Here is a 26,537-nt window from a genome sequence, read left to right on the forward strand (position 1 = left end):
CAGTATATTGATACTATTGTTTTAGCTTAAACTTTTTTAAATTCAATCTTTTTTTCAATTTAGGATGATATACATCACTTCTGATGTCTTAAAAACAAGAAAAATTACTCGACTGTCAGTCGTCTACCGAATGACTATTAGAGAGTGGACTGTCGATCCGCTGCACTAACCTGAGTAACCATGAAATTCTAAGATTCAACACACAAAGCAAAAAACTGCAAATTGTAATAACTGTATACTGTAAAAAGTACTCCAAGAGTATTGCAATTAGCGAACACAATGATCAAGTAAAGCATGTTAAATAAAGTTATTTATACTTACCTAATTTTTTTACAAAATATATAATTTATGATATTTGATTGCTCACAGAACATTAATAAAACCACCGCATACAATTCGTTAATGAAATATATTGACATTTGTATTAGAGTATACTAACATAAAGAATACTGCACCAAAAATACAAAAAGGAACTTAACACGAATTACCGTTGTGGAATAACAATGTTCTCCAAGAACTGGGCGAAGCACCGCATCGCCTGTAGCAAAGCTGCAAGGAGTATCGACAACGACAGACTGACCAGTTTCTGGTTCTCAGTGTTCACCAACTCATTGTTCAATACAGGAACTAAACTTTGGCTTGAATCTACACTATAAATACTTGAACGATCACAATCAATTGTTTTTGTACCAACAGCCCTCCGTAGACTGGGATCGTTGACATTACATGTCAGATCTATCACAATTAATTCGGATATTTTATCCAACTCAGATCCATTATCGTCTGGGTGAGACCTGGTTTTAACTTCATTAATAACACTTATAGTTACGTCGTTTGAGCAGCACGGAATCTCATTCCGAAGCTCATCACACTGAGGTTCGTTGTTTAGGCACTTGGATGTAACACTATCAGCTATAGGAGTATTTATCACGTAATTATCGCTTACGACTAATCCGAGTGAGTCCTCGGTTTCTTCTGAAGACATGCCGCTATCGTTGTCTTGTGTTTCGTTATTTTCTTTGTTTATTTCTATTTTAGTGTGGCCAAAACTACCATAGAATATCGAGTTGGGTGTCTTGGCTGGGATGTCCGTGCCCAGAGAGGGCACGGCCTCCTGTCAAGAGGTCTTAGCGCGGTTGATGTTTCCCTTTATGACGATGGCGCTGGAGACGAGCTCTTCGTTGTAAAGACTGTCGACGTCAGATAGCGACGCGTTGCTCGGCGAACAACCGTCGTGTAGCACCAGTTGAGATCTCAATCCCTGGAATTGGAAAATTTAATTAGATATTAATTTATTTAGCCTAATGGCAATGTTCAATACATTCACTCATACAATGAATAACTATCACAAGCAAACATCTAAATTCTTCTCCCATTGGGTTGCGTCCTCGTCAGATGGGAACAAATTTAGGGAGGTACCAGCATATCACCTCTTGGGGCGTGCGTTTATGGTCTTTACAACTACATAGAGAAAATATATCGACTAGACAAATTCTTGAGGTAGGCTATGTATATAGAATCTAATAAAATGTTTCAAAAATCTTACCTCGGAAAAATATTCGTACTCCTTTTCGAAAGTTAAAATATATATGCAAAATATAGCTAGAAGCGTATAACTACATAAGGAAGTGATGAGAAGACTCAGGTATATCCCGCTAGAGCCACCTGGAATGGAATAAATGCAAAAATTATTTTTTTCAGAAATAAAACATCTGAAAATAAAAGTCTTGTCAGTTTTTTCAAGTCAAATTTTATATTATATAGGAAAATGCACTGCTGAGAATAAATGTCAAAATAAATCATTTAAACAGTGGTACCACGCTAGAATGCATGCAGTTCAAATGCCAAGGTAAGTTTATAAATCGAACATTTTGTTCTTTTTTACGCTGACATTACAACAAAGTCACTAATGGAGTTAACTCATAAGCCACAGCTTATACTGCTTCTCAGGATAGGCTGTATGTAATACGTGAGTGTTGTAATAGTCAGCCGTCATTATACTAACGTCTAACATTAGACATGGCACCTCATACAATTATGTAAGTACAGTCTCCAAATGTATCTACAAATGCAAATTATACATATTTTTCGGGATAAAATGTCCTTATAAGTTAGTTGCTTTTATATCATGTCCATCACGTTTATTGTTTGAAAGTTTTGTCTCGTATATTGGATCGGAAAACTTTCATATCCACCTAATGCAGTTGATTAATCCAACTCTTAAACTAATAGTCCTAAGTAGTCGTCCTAGGACTACTCAATACGTGGACATCGTACGAGACGACTAAAGAATAAAAAGGTCCTTGAATGAATCCGAACACGCTCGGAAGAGATAGAGTGAAATTAATGATGATGACTACGTATTTGACAAAATGTACTTACTTCTTGGTAAAAAAGAAGTGACGATACCAAATGTGGCCATGACAACCAGCAGAAGGAAGCTCAAATTGGCCAGGCATTGCCGAAACACTGTCAGCCTCTTGTCATAATACAGTGTCGAAAAGTACGTCGTAATGATGCACTGGAACAACATAATATGCCGTGTTATCTAACAGTTGCCTAACTAAGTACCATCGCCTTGAAAATTACGTTTGTGACTAAAAGGTATAGTTTTTTCTTGTGCAATGGTATTTTTGAGGTCTATAAATAACATTGGTCGGAATTGGTGTAGATATATGTTTGTAGTGTACTATAATCAATAATTTATTAAAATGGTTTTGTTAAATTTATCGTTATTTTGCCAGATAAAAGAACAAACTAACATGTCACGATAGCATAGACAATTTTCTTGAAAGCATGTGTGACATATGCTTTCAAGAAAAATGTGCTGAAATTTAACCCACGCGACATAAATGAGTGCCGCCGCTGTCTATCTGGGACAGTGCTCTTGAGTGAGCTATCGTGACATGTTATTTTGACCAATCTTTTATCTGGCAAATAAGTAAATCAAAATATGTATAAACCACATTTTTTCAAAAGAATGGGTTTTACAATTTCTGACGATAAAATAAATGTTATTTAAGTTAAACTTGGGCATCACTACTTATTGCATGATAGTAATACATTAAGTACAAATGTAATTTTAATAATAACATCCATCGAGTATGTACCTGCATCCATATGTATAAAGTTCCAAAACCACATATAAAAATAGTGAGTGCTGTGAGGCAATGGTTATCCACCTGTAAAATAATTCTCATTCATTATGATCATTTCAAACTGCAGCATAAACTAAAGAATGTAGAATTGTCCCATTAAAATAAGAATAGGTAGGTTAATAATATTATGTTATATATATACACAAAAATTAACACTATGAAAAGAACAAATATGATCATGTTTAAACATGTTTTAAATTAGATGACACACAATTGATCGCATCCTTACCTTAAACAGGAAGAGAAAATAATATACTGTCAAGCCCAATGACACAAATGATGCAGAGAAGGAAGCTATCCGGTTGGCATAGGAAGTCACATTAGGGTTGGGTGTTAGTGAGCCTAGCACATGTATTTGCTGATATCTGTCATATATGATTTTTCCAGCTGAAAAGTTTGTTAGCACATTGTTTAGTAATACCTAGTTGTTTTATTCTCACAAAAAACTAATAGCAAACATTTTGATTTGAGCAGAATATCTGTTTGGTATTGTCTCTTCAATATTCTATCTGTATCTTAAATGAGTAAGTATATTTAAATTAAATTGAAAAATACATATATATTAACTTAATTATTTAAAAAACCTTGAAATAATCATTTAATAATTAACTGTACTTATGTAAAGGAAAGTTTAAATATCCTTTCAAATTAAGTAGGTATTAAATCAAATAAAATATGATTTCACAGTTAATTATTGACAAATATTGCCTTTACTTTTATTAGACCATGAAAGTAGTATCCTTGGATCTTACTGACTGACAGCTACCAATGAGCAATGTTAAAAGCAATTTGTGAAGACTTATTGTCAAATTATTTGAATGTTAGATGTACAAAACATTGTAATTATCATGTGCAGTATTAAATGGCATTTTTTAAAATGAATAAAATTACATACATATAGAATATATTATAATAAAATTTGAAAAATAAATATTCCTCAAGTGAATGGCAAGTAACTTTGCTTAACTTAGAAAGTTTATGGAAATGTAGTAAGTTTTTCCCAATAAAATAATTCTTTAAGAAAGTGTTATTAATTGTTTCAGTGTACACAATTATGTGAAATCTCAACGGTTAACAAAACATACCCAAAAATATGAAAATAACTTCAACAAAGTTATTACTTTTGTTAAAATGAAAATGAATGACTAATATTATATAATTACTAATATAAATTATAGTCAACAAATAGCAACAAATTTATTTCATTTTATTCTAATAGCAAATATAGATAAATGAACACAAATATTTCAACATAAAATACAGATGAAAGACTTTTGTAACAATTACAAAGATTACTTTTGCTGGCACTTATTATGTGTTGCATTTGCCATTTGCCGACTTTCAACATTGCAGTTTACATAACAAAGTACTAGGTATTTTATCTCCCTCTCACCTATTACTCCGCTGGCAACATACAAAAAAGCAAGGCCAATGTCCAATGAATTGGTCTCTTTTGCAACTTGAAAGCAGAGGCTGGAATGCAAGAATAATGTTTTTAAAGTTGGTACATACTCACGTGTTAAAAAGAAATACAAACATTTATACAATCATCTAAAAAGTGACAAAATGTACTGTTAAAAAATTAATACGTAAGAGAGACAATGTGAAAATTTGTATTTTCAGTAAAATGAGATAGGTACTAATTATATAGATAGTACATTTAGAACAAGGATTTGAAAACATTGAATGAAAATGTAAAAAATCGACGTAAGTACGAGTAAGTCGTGTTAAATTTAAAACTAAATAAGTACGACGTTTACTTACGATAGGACGTACGTTGATGTCAATACAATTAACGCACACTTAAAAATCAACATAATTAATCTAAAAAAATAAATACACTATTTGTAGTAACTGTAACGATTATGTTGATTACAAGCAAGCCGTTTTTCCACTCCACCAAGCCACTGTCTGTTTATTTGTCAAACAAAACAAACGTCATTTTACTAGTGTGGTTAATGGTGAAGTGAGCTCAGCTCACGCTCAGTAAGTCAGACTCAGACAGTGTTGTACCTTGTTTGCCGCTAGATATAAGAACATTACATTCTTATACCTGTGGCTCTAGCTTTAAACTGTGTCTCTACCCTTGTAAACTGGCTAGCATGGTGTATTCTAACTTCAGAGTCAGAGTGCACCTCGCAAGCCAGTTTGCAAGTTTCCTCACTTTACTCGGATCATTCATTATATTTAATACCAAATGAGTTAAATGGAAAAAGAAATTGATTTTATTTATTGCTGGTATTAACAAAGGATTTTGGTTAATATCCTTTGTTTAATATTTCTCCTTTGTTTAATATTTCGATGATAAAACAGGCTAAAACCTGGTTTTTAAGGACCAAAATCTCACAGATATAGGCATATATTCAATAATATAGGCCACATATTCAAGTTAAATATGTCTGTGCAAAAACCTAAACCCAGATTTTTCATATGGGCCCATCCATCATCATAGGAAACTATGCATAGGTCTATGCTAAGGTGGGATTTTTTGGGGATGTGGCAAACATGTCTCGCCCAGGTCCATTTGAGCATAGCTGGTTTTTGTCCCACGTCGATAATTTCGGTTTTGGCACGCAACTTGGTGTTGCTACGCTCCATGGCTTGCTGGCAAACCTTGAGCCAGAATTTTTGTTCCTCGGTCAGTGTCCAGGTCTGTGCACCATAAGTGAGGATGGGCAGAAGATGGTACCTTTTGGGTACCATCTGGGAGGAGGAGACGAGGCAAACCGCGTAAAAGACAGCGTAACGACATAGAGGGATTTCTGTGGGGGTGGCATCACATTGCACCCGATAGAGATCTATAAAAGCAGAAAGAGGAGGCCTTTGCCCAGCAGTGGGGCACTTAAAAACAGGCTATTAAAAAAAAGACAATGTGTTGTAATGTTAGTTATGTCAATGTCAACCAATACAGATAAACAACACAGATAAAACTTGAGAAGGCGCGTTAATATAACTCTCTTTTTTATATTAGATAAAAAGATACTTTTCTTTGAAATTATCACTGTTTCTAAGAGTATTATAGTTTCATGTACCTAACCGTCTCCTAAAATGACAGCACTACAACCGATCCATGCTTTGAATTTGGGTATGTATTTTTAATAATCATCATTCTTGACCAAACAAACAAATAGGTACGACCAAACAAACCTGTGTTTCCATCCAGTACCTCTGCAAGTAAACGTACGAACTCAAACTCTAGTAGGTACTAGGCCCGTGATATTGCATTTGTTTCTGGGCAGAAGTAATCACTTACTGTTTGTCGTCTTATGCCATGAAATAAAAAGCTGCTTTAGAATACATACCCTTTTTTTAATGAATAAATTTGGTTTTTGTATTAACCTGACAACCTAACCTACTGGAACTACTCTCGAAACAATGTCATCATAAATCAAAGTTCCTCTTCTTGACTATGTTACCGTTTTCTAAAGCTAAGCTTTGGTTTGGCCTTAGAACCATTGGGTTTAGCAGTGTTGTTTATATTTATTATGAATTTTCAAAGCCACAAAATGCCGATGAAACAAGTACAAATCACTAATAATATAACTTATATAGAATACATTCTGACCACTAGAAAAGTATTTTAATTTAATTTTATATAAGACTTCCTCCATCATATCATTATGTAAATGTTCTAAAAGTTATCTAAGAAGTTAAGAAATTAAAATGAGATTAAATTTTATTGAATATCTATTTAACTCTTTGAGCCAGAAGACAATAAAGAAAATTGAACAATAATAGGATCTCGGTCCAATCAGCCCGGGTGGGAGCTGAGTAGTTAAGATAATATCTACTGCTAAAAGAAATAACTAAACAAACATGTTTTGTAGATTTTGAAAATAGAATAAATTAAAAGCTTATGCATAAGTAATTAAAGTCATTATTTGGTGTTTAATAAATTTATTAATATTATCTTGCGCAGTTATTTATTTTAAACTTCTATAATTAAAAACTTATTTAATGTTGCATAAAAAATTGTTATTGATATCTTATCATACATAACTTTTTCAGATTCTGTTCAACAACAAGCATTCATTAAGTACTACCTTTCCCTACCTGAAGTAAGTAATTAACACTTATTTTGTACAAAAAATATTTATCATCAAATATATTAACTTTTTCATTCATAATCCAAACTTAAATGTCATCACTAAATCTAAATTAATGTAATAAAATTACATTAATTTAGAGTAGTACTAGTAAAATACTTTTATTCAGATGTTTTCCGAAACCATGATGTTACTTTATCTTTGGCTTTAGTGAACTTTTTACCAATTGATGCCCAAAATCCTGTTTGTTCTGGTCCAGGCGCAACAGGTTCTGGTTCAGTTGTGTGTAATAATTCATTTTGAACATTCTTATCCTCATAAGTATTAGAAGCAGGATATTTGGAATAACTTTGTGCTGCATTTTGACTTAAGATTTTAATTTCTTGAGCAGAATTTGGATCTTGGTTATGCTGATCAAAATGTTCTCTAGCAATTCTATCTACTTCAAGTTTTTCATTACCAAAGTTTTGATTTATATTATGTTGATCTAACATGTAGTTTAACTTTTCCATATTATCACTTTTTTTGTAATAACTATCATAAAGCTTATTTATACTCTGCTGGTCATAGATTTCATTTGTTTTACTAAAATCCTCCAGATTCTGTTCTAATTTGTCTTGTCCAAAATTATCACTAAATTTATCAAAATTTTCTAAGTTTTGTTCCATGTTCTGTGGATCTAAGTTTTCGTCATTGAATGTTTGCTGATTGAATGTTTCAAGCGGATGATTTGCTCTTTGAAGTTGATCAAAGTTATAATTCGACTGACCAAAATCCATAAGTGGCTCATTTGAGTTTTTTTGATCAAAATCTTCTTTAGACTCACCAAAACCTTGCAAGTACTCATCAGCATTGTCTTGTTCAATTTTTGTACCTGTAAGCCCTTGATCAAACTGGTGTTGATCTGTAGTAGACTTATCAAAGCTCTCCATGTTTTGATGCTCATTATTATGATTTGAATATTGGATTTTTCGATGCAGTTTATTCTGGTCAAAGTTTCCATTTAAAGGTCCTAAATCTTCAAGATTTTGGCTTAAGTTACTTTGCTTAAAAATGCCACTAGTTCCATCGAAATATTGACTGCCTTGTTGCATGCTTTGTTGGTCCAAATTCTCATTTTGCTGATTGATAGAATTAAAATGATGATACTTGTTTTGCTGTTCAGCATATTCATTAGTACGATTGGTGTGTTTTAAATCGTTTTGATTCAAATATTTTTCACCTATTTCTTCATGCTTTTCAAAATCCTGATGATCTGTCTCTTTGTTTAAATTGTGATGATCATAAAGTGTAAATTCATGGTTTATGTTTTCTTGGTGAATGTTTCTATCAGAATGCTTTTCATCTTTATCATTGTTTATTTTGTTATAACTATTATTAAAATTCCTATTTAGAGGTTGAATTGATTCCAAAGAAATATCTGTGGGTTTCTCATCTGAAGTAGCATGTTGCATGTGGGTTGCATTATTTGGATTAATTGATGATGTTAATGCTTCAATTTGCGCCGTTCTATATTCTTTATTATCAATGTCATTTTTATCAAAATTTGTATTTAATTCGAAATTTATATCTTCGTTTTCGATATCGCCACGACCCGCATCTTTTGGATGTTTCGGACTTTTATCAAAATCTTTGGACTTTTCAGTATTAGTTATTTCTTTATTGTAACTGTAATTAGTTGTATTATAAACATTATTAAGTGAAGATTCCTTGTCAAGACGGTCTAATTTATCCCACAGATTATTTATAGATGATGTATGTGTAGTATTTGCATCACTTAAGGTTTTTTCAGTTATCTGTTGATGTAAGTAATTATTTTGAAGTACAGTTTGTTCTGTATCAAGTGATGACTGCTTGTCAATACTATGTTTTTCACCATCAGAAGTGGTGTTCATTGGTGTATTAAAAAATGACTGATCACTGTTCCAAAAGTGTTTGTTTTCATGGCCATAAAAATGCTGAGAATTTTGTGAGTAATTCAAAGTGCCCCGTATACTAGCATGCTTATCATTATCTTGTGGTGAAGTGGTGGTTGTGCTTATTTCTCTAAATATATTATGTGATGAAAAAATGTCAGTGTCTTTGTCTTCAAATAAACTGACTGAAGTTGCTCCTTGTTCTAATTCATAATTGTTTGTATCATGTCGTTTGTGTGATTTCTCTATATTACGCCATGTACTCTGATCTTGATCAACACTCCCTATATTAACAAAAATAATGTTATCAAAATGCATCTATTGAATACTTTTGTTAGTTACTTTTCCATATGTAAATTTTTCGTACATGTTTGAAGTGAATATATTTATAATTTCCTGTTAGTTTTACACAAAGAAATACAGTTTACTTACTTTGTGCTTGTTGGTCAAGATCCTGATTTCCCCAACTATGTTGGCTAAAATTCTCAAATTTATCCCATTTACGATGAGTTTGTTGTCCGAGATCCTCGGTATTATCCCATTGATTTTTGGAGTGTTGCCCTAAATCTTCAGTTTCATCCCATTGATTTTGAGTTTGTTGTCCCAAATCCTCGATTTTATCCCATTGATTTTGGTTTGGTCCAAGGTCTTCTGTTTTATCCAATTTATTTTGAGTTTGATGTCCGTGGTGTTCTATTTTATCCCTTTGATTTTGGGTGTGTTTCCCTAAATCTTCAAATTTATCCCATTTATTTTGAGTTTGTTGTCCCAGATCTTGTATTTGATCCCAATGATTTTGTGATTGCTGTCCGAGATCTTCTATTTTATCCCATTGATTTTGTGATTGTTGTCCTAAGTCTTCATACCTATCCCAATTATTTTGAGTCTGTTGCCCTAAATCTTGTATTTTATCCCAATGATTTTGACTCTGTTGATCACTAACTTCCCAATCATTTTGCTGATACTGAACTTCTTGGTCCGTGTTGTAAGAACGAGCAACACGTATGTGTCCCTCATCATCGCAGTCGCAATCCATCAAGCCATTGCTACTGGAGTAACGTTGATGTGATGACTTATGATTAGAACCATATTGATGTGACGAATAACCGTTGTGTCTGTTGGAGTCAGTGAGTCGTTGAGAAGAATGACCATTTTTAACGTCTGGGACAGGCACAATGACGTAGGGATCTCCTTGCCTTTCCCATGATTTATGATATGAATATGACGACTGATAGCTTTTGGGCTTAGAATTCGTTGTTCCTTGTTCATTTTCGTCGAGATCGTTATTTTCATGAGCATTAGTAAAAGCACTTAATTCAGAGTTTAACTTGTCTCTTTGCACTTCATATTCAGATTGCTGCCTCGAGTGACTGGATGAAGCTAAATTACTCTTAGTATTGTAGCCATATGAGTTGCTTGTGTGACTATTATGAGAACCTGCTGTGTTGGATGTATATTGTCTATTCCGACTATTATACGCCTGAGAATGATGTGAGTCATCATATAATTCACTTGCTTTTGGAATTGAATTTTCGTCAATAGCAAGTGGAACTGCTCCAGGACTATTATCATGTTTTTCCCATTCCTTGTGGTAGTTGTATGATGATTCGTAGTATTTATTAGCAGGAACATGTTTAATGTGGCTTTCCTGATCATTGTTTGCAATTAATTCCGCATCGGTCCTAGCAGCATGTTGATTATATACTGATGAATCATGGGAAGATGTGGTGTGATCTGCATTGTAGGAAGATGCACTTTGGTCTGCGTCATATGAAGATGCGCCGTGTTCTGCATCATAGGTCTGAGTAGCAAGAGGTATTGCTACTCTAGTTCCTGGTCGTAACAAAATTTTCATAGGCCTCGTGCTTACTAGCCTATTTTGGTATGGTGAGGCCGAGTGACTTAGTCTTGAAGAGCCGTCATAAACACCATATTCCTGTTGGTATGCACTGTCTCCAGATCTTAGATGGCTGTTTTGTACTCCTTCTTCCTGTTCATATTGGGATTGTTCAGAATTGCTATGTCTAGAACTATGAGAATAGCTGTTGCTATTTCTGTACCTATTTTCATTAGATGAATGGTCTCTGTATGCTGAATTTGTAAGAGCACTTTGGGAATGAGAATTTCCAAAAGACGTTCCCTCTTGAAAGTTACGTCCTTCGAGGTTGCCTAGATTGTAGTGTCCGGAGCCGTACATTCCTCGGGAATTTGCGGCAGTGAAAACGCTACCTGTTTTTGTATTAGCAGCTTCACCCAGTTCGCCATCAACTTGGTGTATAAGTCCGCTCATTTGATGCTGAGCTAGAGAATCCATATTGTGTGCTCGCTCGTAATTACCTCCCATGTTTCCTCTTTGTGCTCCATAATAGCCTGATTTGCTACCTTCATCGCTTGAACTTCTAGAATACTGAAAGTCTTCTTTCTCTCTATACTTTTCTGGTCTAGCTGTGGCCATTGCCATGACCACAGCAATTAGGACTAAGCACCTCATAGTTACCACTGAAATAAGAGAGAATTACTTCCATCAATTTTTAAAACAATCATAATGCTGTACCTTACATTATTATTTGTATTTCTTATAAGACTAGGTTTCGATGTTAAGAAATTCATATCCATACTTAATGTTATAAACGGGTACGTCTATCAGTTTGTCTGTCACATCCAAATCGCTAGAGAGCTTTTGATGAAATTTAATGACAGATATAGCTAAAAACTCGAGGACAAATTTGGAAAAGCTACTTTTTTTCAAAAACCAAAGGCCTGCAATGGGTGTGGTTGTATGCAAAGTTTGCATGAAAATCACACAAGATACTTTTCGGGTGTAGCCGTTGGTGACAGAACATTTTATATTAATTTAACATCCCTTTTTATGTAAGTAAAATTAACGTAAATACACACCGTAATAATAAGTCACTTATTTTATACACAACCAATTAACATTACACTTGCTCACGCGGACTGACGTTGGACGGTACATGGATGCCAATTTATAATGTTTTAATTTTCTATCACTCCGATGATAACCCCACGCCAGGTCATGACTGATACTTTATTCTGAGAAATACATGCAAAATAAGACACAAAATATTATACAGTAACAAAAACCTCATAAGAACCTAGTGTTTCTTTAACAAAGATTTGTTTAAGTTTTTCATTTAAATTTATGATTCAGTGACATGACTCTATATTTTGATTGAATCATTGCTTGCTTCATCAATATTCTGACAAATAATTTCCGTGCTATTACTAATTCTGCTATTTATTTAATGCTTATATCACTGTATCAGTTCAATGATCTCTTATTTGCCATTTTTTTTTTCATATTTTATTATCTGGCAAATTATAATTTCGACAGTTCTTGATGCTCGTACATGTGTAACTAAACCATGAAAAATAATAATTTCATGAAGTAAAATATGTTGTATTTTTTTATCATTCGTTTATTTGCCAACAAAATGTTCAATGTTGGTCTTAAAATTATTACATAGAGGTACTTATAACTTAGTTACCTTCTACAGGTAGATTAATATTATTAGGCTCAAAAACAAACAATATAAGCGAGTTCCCGCTTATATTGTTTGTTTTTGCGCCTTTGAGCATTTCATTGATCGGAATTTTAAATTTAATTATTTATTATTATTTTCCCTTGCTGTCACTACTAGGTATTAATGACAACACCGTTACATAGTGTATATATTAACACCCTGTACAATTCTGCAATACGTCAAGTGATTATATTATTAATTTAACAATAAGTTGACATTGCTCTCAATTAAAAATATAGGACGGTCTTTATCCAATTACAAGAAAATATGTTATTTATAGTGAGTCCTTCGAAGGTTTGAAAAGTAAACAAGGAAAATAATTTAAAATTCACATTATTTTATTTATACAAAAAATAGTCCCATATTTGTATCCGAAGCACAACAGAGATAATCATATGATTCGCTAATCTTTTTGAATTATATTTTAAAGTCTTGACTAAAATGATCAAATAATTCACATGCATGTCGTATTGAAAAAGCTATTTAAATTGCGTATGGTATTTATAATAATTTGGCTTCTGCCTAATAGAATTTAATAGCTTTAAAAATAAACATTATGTCTTTTGATTAAAATTATCTCAATGCTCATTATTATTTTATCTCGGTTACTAGTAAATATTACTTCTAACATTAATTGTAGATTCTGGTAAATCTCTCTCTTCTCAGCCTGACATCAAAGTTCTTTGGGAATTCTGTTCTTGTCTATTATTAGCTGTTAAGGTTTTTTATCCCTTAGTCATACGACATCCACGTTAGGATATGTCTGGATGTGATCGTGATAAATATATTTAAAAAGTGTATTTTAGTCGAAAATTAATGCGCATAGTGTAGCAAATTAATTTTACAACAGATATTTTAAGCAGACTTTTAAACTTTCAGAAACCACCAACTACAATCAGAATATTCGACCGCAATGAGTACTACAGTGTCCATGGTGTGGACGCCACCACGGCGGCTAGAGAGGTCTTTTCCTCTATATCCAACATAAAAAGTATGGGTATTAAACCCAACAAGTTGGATTACCTCGTGCTCTCTAAAGGGAATTTCGAAATACTCATCAAGAAATTGCTATTGGTAAGAATATGGCAGAACAATTATATATTATGATTTTTTTAAAAAACTTGTCATTGAGTCTGATGTCAGAATTTTCGAGTTGCAAACAGGTTCTCAGAAATGAGGACTTTGTAAAGACTGAATGTAAATTAATTAATGAAATAGATACGTTAAATAAACAATAACAAAAAGTATATTATAATCCGTATGCTACATTATGTAAAGTACCTATATACGAGTATATATATTTTTTTATTTCACACATTGCATCTACCATTACAGGTTTACAGGACAATAAATAAAATGTCTAATATACACAATTTAATAAAAATTAATTAGTACAAATAGCTTTATAAAGATTAACATGATAATGTGTTGATTGACCATGAATATAGTCTATTCAGTGTTACTGATAACATGTTGACCAATGTTAGCACCAATTGATCTATTTTATCGTCATTATGATGCTATTGACTTACTTATTTCCGGTTTGAATTTAATCGGTCAAGTTTATCTGTTCTTATAAATGCATCTTTAGGATTTCGTGTGAACTTTAGACATTTTGTTAATTTTTTAATTAGTTTTTCACCAGCCAGACCGGCAAATCCCTTTTTTAAGCCCCGACGCAAAAATATGGGTGTTAAAAGTTTGACCGCTAAGTGTGTCTGTCTGTTTACATGGCACCGTAGCTCATCAACAGGTGAACCGATTTGGATGCGGTTTATTTTATTTTATAGCTAATTGTTCTTAGATATGTTTGATCAAAATCGGTTCAGCCGTTCAAAAGTTGTAGCCAAATGAATATTGAAAGTCGGGGGATTTTTGATTTGTCTAACAAATAAATTTTAAAACGAGTTATACGTACGTAACTGGTGGCTCCCGTGCCTGTGACCTAAAGGTCCCCATTCTGGTTCGAATCCTACTTATGCTACTCTCACTCTCGGTTTTTTCTTCAGCCGTTGAGCGTCGGAGCCCAGGTGCCTACATCAGTTTTTATCAATCTTCTACTTTACTTTTCCTAGACCTACTTGCTTCCGGTAAAGGAAATCATTGCGATCAATCCTGCACACTGGTAGACTGTTAAATTCACTAGTGTTTGCTATGCGTCTACTGTCACTAGATGGCGGTATTCGTAAAAGTCATGTTGACGTCTGTGTCTGGGTGACCAAAGTAAATTCTGACACCAATTTTTATTTATTTATGACTATTTAAGAAGACTTAAAGCTAAATAATACATATATAAGAATTTTGCCAATAACACTCTGTATAAGAACAGAGACTGTATTCTACCAAATGTTTAAGTAAGTGTGTGTAAGTAAATTAGTGTTTTAAAGAAAAATAACTTAATACATATCGTCATATATTTAAAGGTGAGACGATACAGAGTAGAAATATACGTAGCCGAAGGGTCAGTGAAAAGCAACGAGTGGACGTTGAAATACAAAGGCTCGCCAGGATACCTGTCCCAGTTGGAAGAGGTCCTCGGGGAGGGCCTCGGTGTTTCAGAAGAGAACTCCCCTTGTTTGATGGCTGTGAACATAAAAACAGATCCAGTGACTAAGGTAAACTAAACCCGTTGGGTTCACTAACAGTTTATGATAATATCCAATTATATCAGCTTTTGCTTGCGACACACCCATGTGAACTTCCACGGGAACAGTACCTTTTTCCGGAATCCGGATCTGAAATGGATTTAAAACTTTAAGAGACAGATGCTGCTCTATAGCATATGTGGAAGTGGTTAGCAAAAGACTGGCTGCACTATAGCATGTAAGAAACTGGTTCATACGTATAATAACCGGAGGCATAAAGGTTACGCAAAGGAAGAATTAAATATATTAATTGCAAGCCACAAGTTTGAAGTTGTTACATAGATAGACGATAAGTACAAGTGACGCCTTGCACCCTTGCTAGCAAATATGAGGGGAGCTAGCTGCACTCAAAAATTTAATTTAACAATTCGCTGTTTAACATATAATTCACATAAAATAGAGAAAGTCGCGGGCATCAGCTAGTGAAAGTATAAAATGAGAATAAGGTGGTTCTCTGAGCATTTCGACCGCTGCGTCCGCGCTGTCATTACGATCCGTCAATATTCTTGAGGAACGAATCATTTCCAAAATCAATCATTCATTAAATTCACATTATCACGGTACAGGCTAATTTCAATGTGAGATAGAAAACTAATTCTTGTCTTTGTTAAAATTTGAATAATTGTAATGTCAGCGCGGTCGTAACGCTCTGAGAACCATCCAATAAGACATATTTGATTGTCAATGTCCAGGGCCGGCTGCTGGGCGTCGCGTGCGTGTCCGTGTGCGAGTACGAGCTGTCGGCGGCGGAGTTCACCGACGACGACCTGCTCACTGGGCTGGAGACGCTCGTCGTGCAGACGGCGCCTTCGGAGTGTCTCGTCCCGACCGCTGATAACGATGACGTATGTGCCTTTAACTTGTTACGTTTTTAGGTTCGTTTATAAAACATATATTACGGTCATTTAGTTTTTTGTCTGGAAGTCAAAGCTATAGAGGAAAACCAAAGAAGATCTCTTCGTTACGATGGAGTGAGTAAAAAAAATGAACTTTTGTTATCTCGCATTGGATGAAAAATATTATTCTTGTTTCGGAATATACAAATATTCGAAGAAGCATCTTTTGTTATTGGTGATAAAAAATAAGTTTTATTACCGAGAAAAAATGTTGTTTTGTTTATATAATTTCTATTTATATGTATACAGTATTCCTTGAAAATGGTTTACGACTGGCACAAACGTTTTACCCGGTTTTATTCATCTATATCCAGTTCCTGTCCTTGATATCCAAATGTACATTTTGTATATAACCAAGTACTTGCTAAAATAGAATAGAATCCCAATTAATATTTTAAATGCGAAAGTAAGTTTGTTACCTCTCCACGCATTGATTGGACCGATTGTTATGAAATTTGGTTCACGGGTAGAAAATAATCTGGAATAACACATAGGGTACTTTTTACCACGAAATTCCCACGGGAGCGAAGCCCCAGAGCACACACACAAACATACACATAAAGAAAACTTAAGTACTAGGTTTGTGCGCGCATCACAATAAGCAACGGCTCATAATAATTATCAAAATAATTTATTTAAAATTGACCCAGCTTTGGTCGTATAGCGCCTTGGTTTTAAACTATGTTGTGATAGTATTTTAGAACTGAATTGAAATGGCGCACGTCACTGATGGCGTGTGAAGTTTTGTGACTATAGCTGACATTTCTTTAAAAGACCACGCACACGCGCACGTAGAAATCCCTATGGAAATCGCGGGCTTTTTGCGATAGGGGCTCTAAGTATGCCTTGAAGCCCTCGAATGAACCATTCATTACACCGCAAGGCCCCTAACCGGCGAATTCACTCGCGTTAGCTCTCATTGACACGATTGTTCTTGACATTCCAGTACAAAGCTCTGCAGAAAGTGATGGACCGCGCCAATATTACGTTGACCAAACTGAAAAAGAGCGAGTTTTCCACCGAAGGTCTGATCCAGGACCTCAACCGGCTCCTCAAGTTTAAGGAGGGCCAATCACAGGACGCCAATTCATTCCCTGAAACCAGTAAAGAAACGGCAATGACTAGTCTGGCTGCAGCCGTCAAATATATGTCGCTGTTATCGGATAATACCAACTTTGGGAGGTAAATCATAAATTAATTAAGAAACTTAATTCTAAAATTCAATATTTTTTTATAATTATATTTGATAAAATACGTATAGAATCCTATAACACAAGGCTCGAACTTATTTTGGGGCTAACTTAATACATGTAATTTGTCCATATAATATGTATGTGTTATGTATGTATACGTATGAGTATGAATAAATAACATTCTAGGTTCCGCATAATCACGCTTCAGACGGAATGTTTCCTGCACATGGACGCAGCTGCGCTGTCGGCCCTCAATGTGTTCCCTGAATTGGGGGACAATAGCAATTCCCCTTCTAGAAGCTTGTACGGATTTCTGGATAGGTGTCGCACACAGCACGGGAAAAGGTAAGATCCTTGTTCTCCACTTGTCTGATTAAAATCATCACACATCGTATAAAACAAAGCCGCTCACCGTTATCTTTCTGTCCCTGTGTACCATACATAATCCTTTATTGCACATGGAATAGAACGTAGAATAAAGTCAAATTGCAAAATGTTTTTCTTTTCTATTTTCAAAAATCCTTTCTTAGTGCTTTTACTCTTTGAACTTATATACCGAATTTACTTATATACGCCTAGTAGTTCTAACATGAAATAGTGATTAATCAATTAATGTACCTCCGTCGTCCTACATGCTGAGTTTACGTCTATTCCTGTTCATTTTAAGAGCTACTAGCAGTTAACATATATTAATATTGTTATAAGAGGTTATTACCTCTCTGTTTTGTGAATTAAATTTTAATTTTTCAGACTGCTAGCCCAATGGCTGCGTCAACCATTACGCGACATAAATCTGATAAACGAACGGCTGGACGTCGTAGAGCTACTGGTAAATAGTTCTCAGCTGAGGTTGCAGCTCCACGACGACCATCTCAGGAGGATCCCGGACTTGCAGGCGTTGGCGAGGCGGCTGACGAGGAAGAAGGCGAATTTACACGACTGCTATAAGATTTATCAGGTTTGTTAAAATGATGATTTTAAAAAGTACACACGCGACAATAGAAACTTTTTCTGGGAGTCGATTGAAAATAATACACTTAACTGATATAATGGCATAACAAGAACGTTATATCTTGAGAAGTAGACCCCTCTTTTAAAATTATTTCGCTATCATTTTTTCTTATGTTATGGATTTAGGAATCAACTTGTTGAAATTGTCACAGGAGTGAAGCCCCACGGTTCACTAATTGTAACATTTCTAGTTAAATGTTTTTAATTTAATTATATTTTAATCTTAAGTAATGGTAATATGATTTAAAATGTGTTTTCCAGGCGATCAAACGGCTGCCATCGCTGTTACAATGCCTAGCCTCAGCCGATAACGCGACCGTCCACTCATCGTTGTCTGAGCCGATATCCGAACTCAGTGCAGATCTGGACAAGTTCCAGCAGATGGTAGAAGCTACCATAGACATGGATGCTGTGGATAGAGGTATAAATGTAGATAGATTAGAATTATAGACATAAAAATCACAGATTTTATGATTTTATTACAAAGTATTTTTTTCGAAACTAGTTTTATTTTTACTATACAAAGGGGATTGCTTTAAAAAAAAAAACTATGTGAATACTGTACTACCTAAATAGGGTACAGTAAGTACTATTAGTAAATTATTTGAATTAGTTTGAGAAGTCCACTCATTTCAGGCGACTTCCTCGTAAAGCCGTCGTTCGACGATCAGCTGCAGAGCCTGAGCGACCAGCTGCAGCAGCTCCAGGCGGCCGCCGAGAAGGAGCTAAACAAGGCCGCTAGGGATCTCAATCTGGACGCCGGGAAATCCATCAAGCTTGAGACCAATCCGCAAAACGGATTCTATTTTAGGTACTGACAACTTACGAATAAAACTTGATTCTCGCAATTATGCTTATCAAAAAATTGCTTAGATGCGATTTTAGGAATGTCACCAGTTTTACTTTTTTCCTACTAACAGCTGGAAAGCAGATCAAATTTAACTTGATTTGACTTACACTAACACTCTAACAGAGAAAAATAAATAAAAGCTTGTAAGAATAACTAATGCATTGTTATTATTAGTTTTATACTACACAGTAAAAAAACTCTGATTTCTTTTTCATTTATTTGTACAGTCTAAATATTTATTTTATCAATATCTAACGAAATTAATAATAGCCTTGCCTATTAATGCACATAAAGAGGTTTTTTTTTTTTGAAAAAATTATGCTAATCCGATACCTACTGTTTCAGAGTAACAATGAAAGATGAGCAAAATTTGCGCGGCAACAAGAAGTACACGATAATAGACGCTGTGAAAGGGGGCGTAAGGTTCAAAACTAATGCTTTGGAAAATATCACTGAAGATTACCTGCAAGCTAAATCTACATACGAAAAGGAACAGGACAAAGTTGTCGCTGAAATTGTCGCTATTGCAGGTATTTATATAAGCTTTTATATAACTTGCAATGTATATTTATAGATGTCTTCTGTATAAATCATTATCTAGTATGTGAAATATAAAATATAAATATATTAGGACAAGAGCTAGCCCCAAAGTAAGTTCTAGACTTGTGTTATGGGATAGTAACTCAAGGATACTATATTTTATAACAAATACATATATAGATAAACATCTAAGACCCGGGCCAATCATACAAAGATAATTTTCCAATAGACCCGACAGGGGATCGAACCCGGGACCTCTCGGTTCAGAGCTAAGCACTTTACCACTGCGCCACCGGGGTTATCCAAAATCCTCCCCATTAATATCGCTAATAAACTATTATGTGTGTTTCATTACACGTAATTTTCGCGCATTCGGATCACGACTGCGCGAAAATTACGTGTTGAATTAATTTATTATTTAATTTATTTTCAATGTCACTTATTTATTACTAGCGCCCCGTCCTGGCTTCACTCGAGTAAAACATAATAAAAAATGGATTATGTCACTCCTGAAAGTTTCATCTATCTCTGTGCAAATGTTCATCAATTTTTTTTTTAATTTATTCATTACAAACAAATATTTTCTCTTTATAATATTAGTATGGATTTATCTGAAATTTGAATTTTGAGTCATTTGAGGAAATCTGTATTTTTGATCTACGATTGAAAATAAAGCATACAAAATGACCTGTGAAATTCCAGCTGGATATTCGGAAAGCCTGTGCTGCCTATCACAAATGGTGTCCCGCCTGGACGTGCTGGTGTCGTTCGCGGTGGCGGCGGCGACGGCGCCGGCGCCCTACTGCCGGCCGCAGCTCACGCTCGGCGCCGACGAGCTGCTGCTGGAGGACTTGAGGCATCCGTGTTTGGAGCTGCAGGAGGGCGTGTCCTACATACCCAACGATGTTGTGTTTAAACGAGGTGTGTATATTGTACAGTCAACAGCTCGTGGTGATAGCGGCGAGTTTGCAATGAATTTGTTTGACGCGCTGTTTGTTGTATTAAAGTTATTAACATGCGTAAATTAGATCAATAATTAAGATAGGACCAACTTGCTCACTAGCGTCATCATTAAATTTTTATTGATAATTCGTTTATTTTTATCAGACATAGTTACATTGGTTATTGAAAAAAAAGTGTAGTATTGCATACTGCGTAATTTTCAGTTAATTCCATTAGCGGTAATTAAAAAATATCACGGGAGATTATATTACATTAGGTAATCGGTTTTATTAGAAAGTATTGCCTATAGTTTTCTATTGGATATAGTAATCACTATTTTTTTGTCGTAAATTTGTATATTTATATTTTTTATTATTTCATATGGATTTTTATCTTAATTTTCTCAATAAAAAAGGTGATGGTGGCCTCAGCATGTGGGTCAGTTTATATGCCATTATGACTGTATTTAATTATTTTTTTGTATAAATTGCACTGGTTCTGTGTGTAAATAATCTTCGAAAAACTTCGTAATTAAATCTCACAAACGAACACCTTCAGTTAGATATGTTATTATCATGATGCATCAATGAATGACAAATGAACATTTTTAGGCGTAGGCACAACGCACATAGTGACGGGCGCGAACATGGGCGGCAAATCCACGTGGATGCGGTCGTGCGGTGTGGGTGTGGTGCTGGCGCACGCGGGCGCAATGCTGCCAGCCAGCCGGGCACGCGTGCCGCGGCTGTCGGCGCTGGCCGCGCGCGCGGGCGCCGCGGACTGCGAGCGCCGCGCGCGCAGCACCTTCATGCTGGAGATGCTGGAGTGCGCGGCCATACTGCGGGTCTCTTACTGATTGTTTCTATTTCCCGACCCTGACCTACGACCGAGTTGAGATTACAGTGGCCGAAGTGCGGGTTTGCATTTTTTTTTGCGCCATTGTGACGCAACGACGACCACACTGCGATGTGATTGATTCGCTACGTCTCACCTCGAATCGATTCGATGATAAGTGAAATGTAAACCTGCAAGGTCAGGATCGGAACAATTCATCTATATACGAACGTGCTGTTAGATACGACGAAATACTTTTCAAGTCTGCCGCGACTTCGCACTGGTGCAATATTATGCATCCCTCATGAATCACACTATGCGTTGATGAAAACCGCATGAAAATCCTTAAATTAGATTTTTTTATTTGACATTACAGAGGACTTTGTTTTATAACTATCGGCCCGTCTCGGCTTCGCTCGGTGAAAACCGCATGAAAATCCGTGCAGTAGTTTTTGAGTTTATCACGAACAAACAGACAGACGCGGCAAAGGATTTTGTTTTATAATATGTAAGGAAAAGTAAGGATAAGGATCACTTTCAGACGGCGACGGCCGACTCGCTGGTGCTGGTGGACGAGCTGGGCCGCGGCACTTCCACATACGAGGGCTGCGGCATCGCCTGGGCCATTGCCGAGTGAGTTTTCATCTTACTGCCCAAAAAATATGAATTTCAGCATTATTTGATTTTGACGACCTTGGTGGCGCAGTGGTAAGATTCTTGCCACTGAACCGAGAGGTCCCGGGTTCAATCCCCGGTCGGGTCATGATGGAAAATGATCTTTTCTGATTGGCCCGGGTCTTGGATGTTTATCTATATATGTATTTATTATAAAATATAGTATCGTTGAGAACTTACTTTGGGGCTAGCTCAATCTGTGTGATTTGTCCTAATATATTTATTTATTATTATTATACTTTTATAAATGTTTTCTCCTTTAAAAAAAAAAATAAAAAAAGGGTATACACCTCATACGCGGGCCGAAGCCTAGCGTAAGAGGGAAAAGTTTTATATGCTGAAGATAGACGTGAGGGTAGACGAAGTTAGGAACTTACGTGTGATTCGGCATGTATTTAGTATTACCGCCTTCTGGATCAAGGAGAGTGTATAATCTGGTATGTCTAAGGTGTTCAAGCTGTGTTTCAGTTATGTAGGTATAATGCCAGTTGAAGACAATACTATAGGTATAATGTGAACAGTTTGGGCTTTCCACTGTTTATTATTATTATTTATTTTATGTATGTATGACGTATGTATGTAAGTTTCTTATGAGGTATATAGTTCTTATGGCCCTCGCAGGTGAACTTATGTTTACTTATACTTACATATTTATACAAAGTTTATTGCACTCAAAAATATATTGGATGATACAATATGCACCGTAGGCCATGTTTATCATAGTTATAATATTTAGGAAACAATAATAATATCTGTTATTGTTTCTTAAATTCCTTACATTACGAGTATTCCAAGAATCGAAAGGTTATGCGACGTAATTTATAAATGTTTTTCTGCAAATTCATATAATTGTATACTTATAGTTTTCTTGTTTGTTTGTTGACTTTATTCCAACTGGCAAACGATTCCAGGGAGCTGGCGATCAAAAGCAAATGCTTCTGCCTGTTCGCGACCCACTACCACGAGCTGACCCGCCTCGCCGCCCTCCACCCCGGGGTCGTCGTCAACTCCCACGCGGAGGCCGCGCTGGCGGGCGGCCGGCTGCTGCTGCTGCACAGGATCGCGTCCGGGCCGGCCTTGCAGTCTCTCGGACTACACGTGGCCAAGTTGGCCGGCCTCCCTGACTCGATTATTGAGGTAAATTTGTGTCGTAACTAGATTTTTTTACAAACATTTAATTTTACTATCCTTTTAGTACTTGTCTCGCTGTCTGTAACCAAATCTTGCAAATAAACAGAGTCAAAATTTTCCATTCCAACGAGCGGACTAACTCAACGGTTTACTGCACCGCACATAGTTTGATTGGCAATAATAAAAGCCTGGCAAAGATATATTTTTTGGCAGATATTTGAAACTTTTTTTTTTAAATATAGAAACATTATTCGTTTTTATTTCCAGTACGCTGAAGCCAAGCAAGCGCAGCTCGAAACGAACTTTTACGAAGTGGAAGCTGCTATCCAATCCGAAGAAACTTTAGAAGGTCAGAAACTTGTTATTGATTTTTTGCGGAAATGCAAACAAATCCAAGAATCCATACAATCCGATGAACAAATGATGAAAGAAATTAATAAACTTAAACAAGACTTGTTGAAACAAAACAATAAATATGTTCAGTCTGTGATAGCGTAAGTGATTTTCGTTTTGTTATGTCACCCACGCATGTTATGTGTCAACTATGTTTTATAAACTTTGAATAAAAATACTCTTCATTACAATATTTTTTTTAATCGTAATTATTATAGTAGATACAATTGCTAAACGCAAGCGTTTAATTACTAGCTACTAAGAACTAATCTTCCGTGAGTGTTTTAATGGGTACAAAGCTCACACTGAAAATGTGTTTATAGTACTTACAGCCTACTGCGGAACGTCTGTTGTACCCTTTATGTTATCCTAGCGGTGCAGTCGCTTCATGACGATGTCTCGTCTGTGTGCTGCCCTGCACATGGCTGAGTAAAAGCGTGAACGCGAAATTTTTACGTCATTGGATACCTTATGGAGGTTTACGAGTTGCCGAATGCGGTAAGGTAAGAGCTAATTTAAAATTTGTGAAACCTCGACCATTTATTTTATATTTCCTGATTACTTCTATTGTGACTGAAGGTATGAAAGCCTTTCATTATTTTTTTCTTTCGTCAATATTTTCTTGTGGAGATTTTATTGGTATCAAATTCGTCAAGCTACTTAAAAGCTTCTGATTCTCACTGTACAGCGATTGAAGGGTGATTTTGAAGCAATTGTAACTTATTTTATGTTTACTACTATGAGTACTCCTTATTCCTAGTATTTTCTTGTGATAATAGGCGTGTGGTTCCCGCCCTAGAACAGGATAAACTAACAGGATAAGCAACTAAAGGTTTAACAACTGGACAGCAACATCATTCTTAAAGAGAGTCACGCATCCAAATTTAAAGATATTTTACGCTGACCTTGGACTTCGAGGTGACACTGATGTGAATGCAACCGTGAAAATGGGAGAGTGAGAGAGATTTCCAGCAGTAGCCGTTTGCAACGTCAATAAAATTAGCAAGAAGGCTCTGAAAGAGTATACCGCCAAAGAAAAGGTTGATTATAAACTTGTGTGTACAATGGCAAACTACTCAATTAATGACCATGACCCTCAGCCATGAGGAAATACGACTATGATGAAATTTCGTTGTGTTCTCCTTTCCACTTTCCTATATTCCTTATATGATCAGTTACCTGGCCGCGAACAACGAGTCCCTGGAGGAGTTGTAGTGGTGGTTCTACCAATATGGCCGACTGCTGGACTACACCTGGGACGAGCGCCTCAGCACACACCCCTTCATGGACGTCAGGTCCAAGTACCATATCAAATCTAGCGAGATTTTCAAGAAGATGTCCCGGGTAAGAACCGAGTTTGAAAATGCGTATATGAGTTGACCTTTTTTTTTAACTATGCAATTGGAAGTTTTACACGCCGAACAGAGATAGCGAAGTAGATCGTGCCTACTACTAGTATCCATACTGATGCTACAGATTACATAATATTTCCAGGACTAATACATAATCTATTCTTTATCAAATATACTTACTTATCTATATCATTTTCTTGTTTTGTATACAACTAATTAGTACCTATGTTGTACTCATAAGTTCTTCTGTTTTGTTTTCGGCACTGTGTTGTCTATATCAAACATGTTCTTTTTATTGTAAAATGTTTCTTATAATGACTGTTTGTGCCAAAATAAGTATAAAAAAATACATCTATTCTTTTTCAAAGTTTGCATATCTTTTTATATATATACAAATATGTTCTGTAGAATCGGCGTTGGTGTTTATATATTTAGAATAATATAATAATCTACACTGTAGGCTTACATGTAATGTACGCTTGTAGTGGGCCTTGCGAAGTTCGTAATGATTCTGAATTAATACTCCGGCCGATTGAAGAACTATTTTATAGGTTTTTTCGAAAAACTTTTCAAGGTTTATTTTTCTAATTGTTGTCTCCTTTGAGCGTTTTCCCCGTTGCATCCCAAACGTCGGAGCCCAGGGTCCGCTAAAATTTGTACAATTACAGATACACGTTATTGACGTCTATTTTTGCAGCAAATTACTTGAACATCCTATTTTGTTTTGTAGATGTAACTTTCATTATTAAAATACCTATGAATTGACTGGAGTATACTCGCCTTATTGAGAAACAAATCTTTGCTGACACTTATTTAGTTAAGTTTAGGTTCTGCTTCTCTTTTAAAAGAAGGATATTAATCATCGTACACATTTTAACTAAAATAGGTTTAGCAAGCCTTTTATTTGAGTGAGTGGAATGAATGATATTACTTTGATGAAATAGCTCATCGACTTAGACGAGTAACGTTTTTCAGCCGAATAACAAATCAATGAATTTTGCCTAAATATTTATGGGTAAAATGAAAAGCGTGAGGTTTTGGCTCGTGTCACTTTTTGATGTGGAATAGTAAGATTATGTAACTAACCAGTGATATGGTTTAAATATAATTGTTGATCATTGTATTAGTGATAGTGGTGTTATGTGAACAAAGTTTAATGAAAAGGTCTAACTATAATGTGGCTTTTATTGTAATTGAATATAGAAACCCTATTTCAACATTATTTTGTTACTTGACTCCCTTACAGAGTCGAGAATAATATAAATGTGAACTGTTGAACACATATAGCGAACTCGTGTAATTTTAGCTCAATAAATTTGGTCTCAAATTACAACAAATATGCAGAATAATTCCGAACCCACAAAAACTGCGTTAATATTATAAAAATAACTCGAATAGCTAAAGTTGATT

At 35.3% G+C, this 26,537-nt stretch overlaps 3 protein-coding genes across 5 annotated transcripts; 1 reads left to right on the forward strand and 2 right to left on the reverse strand.

Annotated features, from left to right (window-relative positions):
* Positions 1-973: 973 nt before the first annotated feature.
* LOC128672115 (uncharacterized protein) lies at positions 974-5,257 on the reverse strand. The gene is made up of 7 exons (XM_053749039.2): positions 4,923-5,257; positions 4,552-4,631; positions 3,388-3,545; positions 3,111-3,182; positions 2,383-2,521; positions 1,547-1,665; positions 974-1,261 (listed from the first exon to the last, which is right to left on the reverse strand). Exons 1-7 carry the CDS (start codon positions 4,973-4,975, stop codon positions 1,118-1,120), a joined length of 765 nt encoding a protein of 254 aa, XP_053605014.1. The 5' UTR covers positions 4,976-5,257; the 3' UTR covers positions 974-1,117.
* Positions 1,979-26,303, forward strand: spel1 (spellchecker1). 3 transcript variants are annotated; one of them, XR_008404916.2, is made up of 17 exons: positions 5,672-6,243; positions 7,167-7,216; positions 13,545-13,739; positions 15,089-15,280; positions 16,003-16,155; positions 17,153-17,388; positions 17,586-17,744; positions 18,150-18,357; positions 18,672-18,831; positions 19,047-19,221; positions 19,606-19,790; positions 20,503-20,721; positions 21,354-21,586; positions 22,118-22,209; positions 23,163-23,388; positions 23,650-24,278; positions 24,951-26,303. XR_008404916.2 is itself a non-coding variant. In XM_053749038.2 (16 exons), exons 3-16 carry the CDS (start codon positions 13,659-13,661, stop codon positions 23,878-23,880), a joined length of 2,550 nt encoding a protein of 849 aa, XP_053605013.1. In that variant the 5' UTR covers positions 1,979-2,039; positions 7,167-7,216; positions 13,545-13,658; the 3' UTR covers positions 23,881-26,303. The 3 variants fall into 3 exon arrangements, 2 of the variants coding, with proteins under 2 accessions (XP_053605013.1, XP_053605010.1); XM_053749038.2 differs by lacking the exon at positions 5,672-6,243 and adding an exon at positions 1,979-2,039 and having other exon boundaries at positions 23,650-26,303; XM_053749035.2 differs by having other exon boundaries at positions 23,650-26,303.
* LOC128672113 (uncharacterized protein DDB_G0283357-like) lies at positions 7,039-12,165 on the reverse strand. Its single transcript, XM_053749034.1, has 3 exons — positions 12,019-12,165; positions 9,553-11,619; positions 7,039-9,404 (listed from the first exon to the last, which is right to left on the reverse strand). The coding sequence occupies exons 2-3, from the start codon at positions 11,609-11,611 to the stop codon at positions 7,366-7,368; spliced, it is 4,098 nt and encodes a 1,365-aa protein (XP_053605009.1). The 5' UTR covers positions 11,612-11,619; positions 12,019-12,165; the 3' UTR covers positions 7,039-7,365.
* Positions 26,304-26,537: the final 234 nt, after the last annotated feature.

The sequence above is a fragment of the Plodia interpunctella genome, chromosome 8 (genome assembly GCF_027563975.2).
Source record: "Plodia interpunctella isolate USDA-ARS_2022_Savannah chromosome 8, ilPloInte3.2, whole genome shotgun sequence".
NCBI lineage: Eukaryota > Metazoa > Arthropoda > Insecta > Lepidoptera > Pyralidae > Plodia > Plodia interpunctella.

Bases quoted from the DNA above. Each gene is read 5' to 3' on its own strand.
- spel1 (XM_053749035.2), top strand. From the start codon at position 6,207: ATGACAGCACTACAACCGATCCATGCTTTGAATTTGG. The intron at 20,722-21,353 runs GTGTGTATATTG...GAACATTTTTAG, and splicing joins CGATGTTGTGTTTAAACGAG to GCGTAGGCACAACGCACATA. The intron at 22,210-23,162 runs GTGAGTTTTCAT...AAACGATTCCAG, and splicing joins ATCGCCTGGGCCATTGCCGA to GGAGCTGGCGATCAAAAGCA.
- LOC128672113 (XM_053749034.1), bottom strand. From the start codon at position 11,611: ATGAGGTGCTTAGTCCTAATTGCTGTGGTCATGGCAATGGCCACAGCT. The intron at 9,405-9,552 runs GTAAGTAAACTG...TTGTTAATATAG, and splicing joins TCTTGACCAACAAGCACAAA to GGAGTGTTGATCAAGATCAG.
- LOC128672115 (XM_053749039.2), bottom strand. From the start codon at position 4,975: ATGTTGATTTTTAAGTGTGCGTTAATTGTATTGACATCAACGTACGTC. The intron at 2,522-3,110 runs GTACATACTCGA...ATGTTGTTCCAG, and splicing joins CTTTATACATATGGATGCAG to TGCATCATTACGACGTACTT. The intron at 1,262-1,546 runs GTAAGATTTTTG...TTCCAATTCCAG, and splicing joins AGTACGAATATTTTTCCGAG to GGATTGAGATCTCAACTGGT.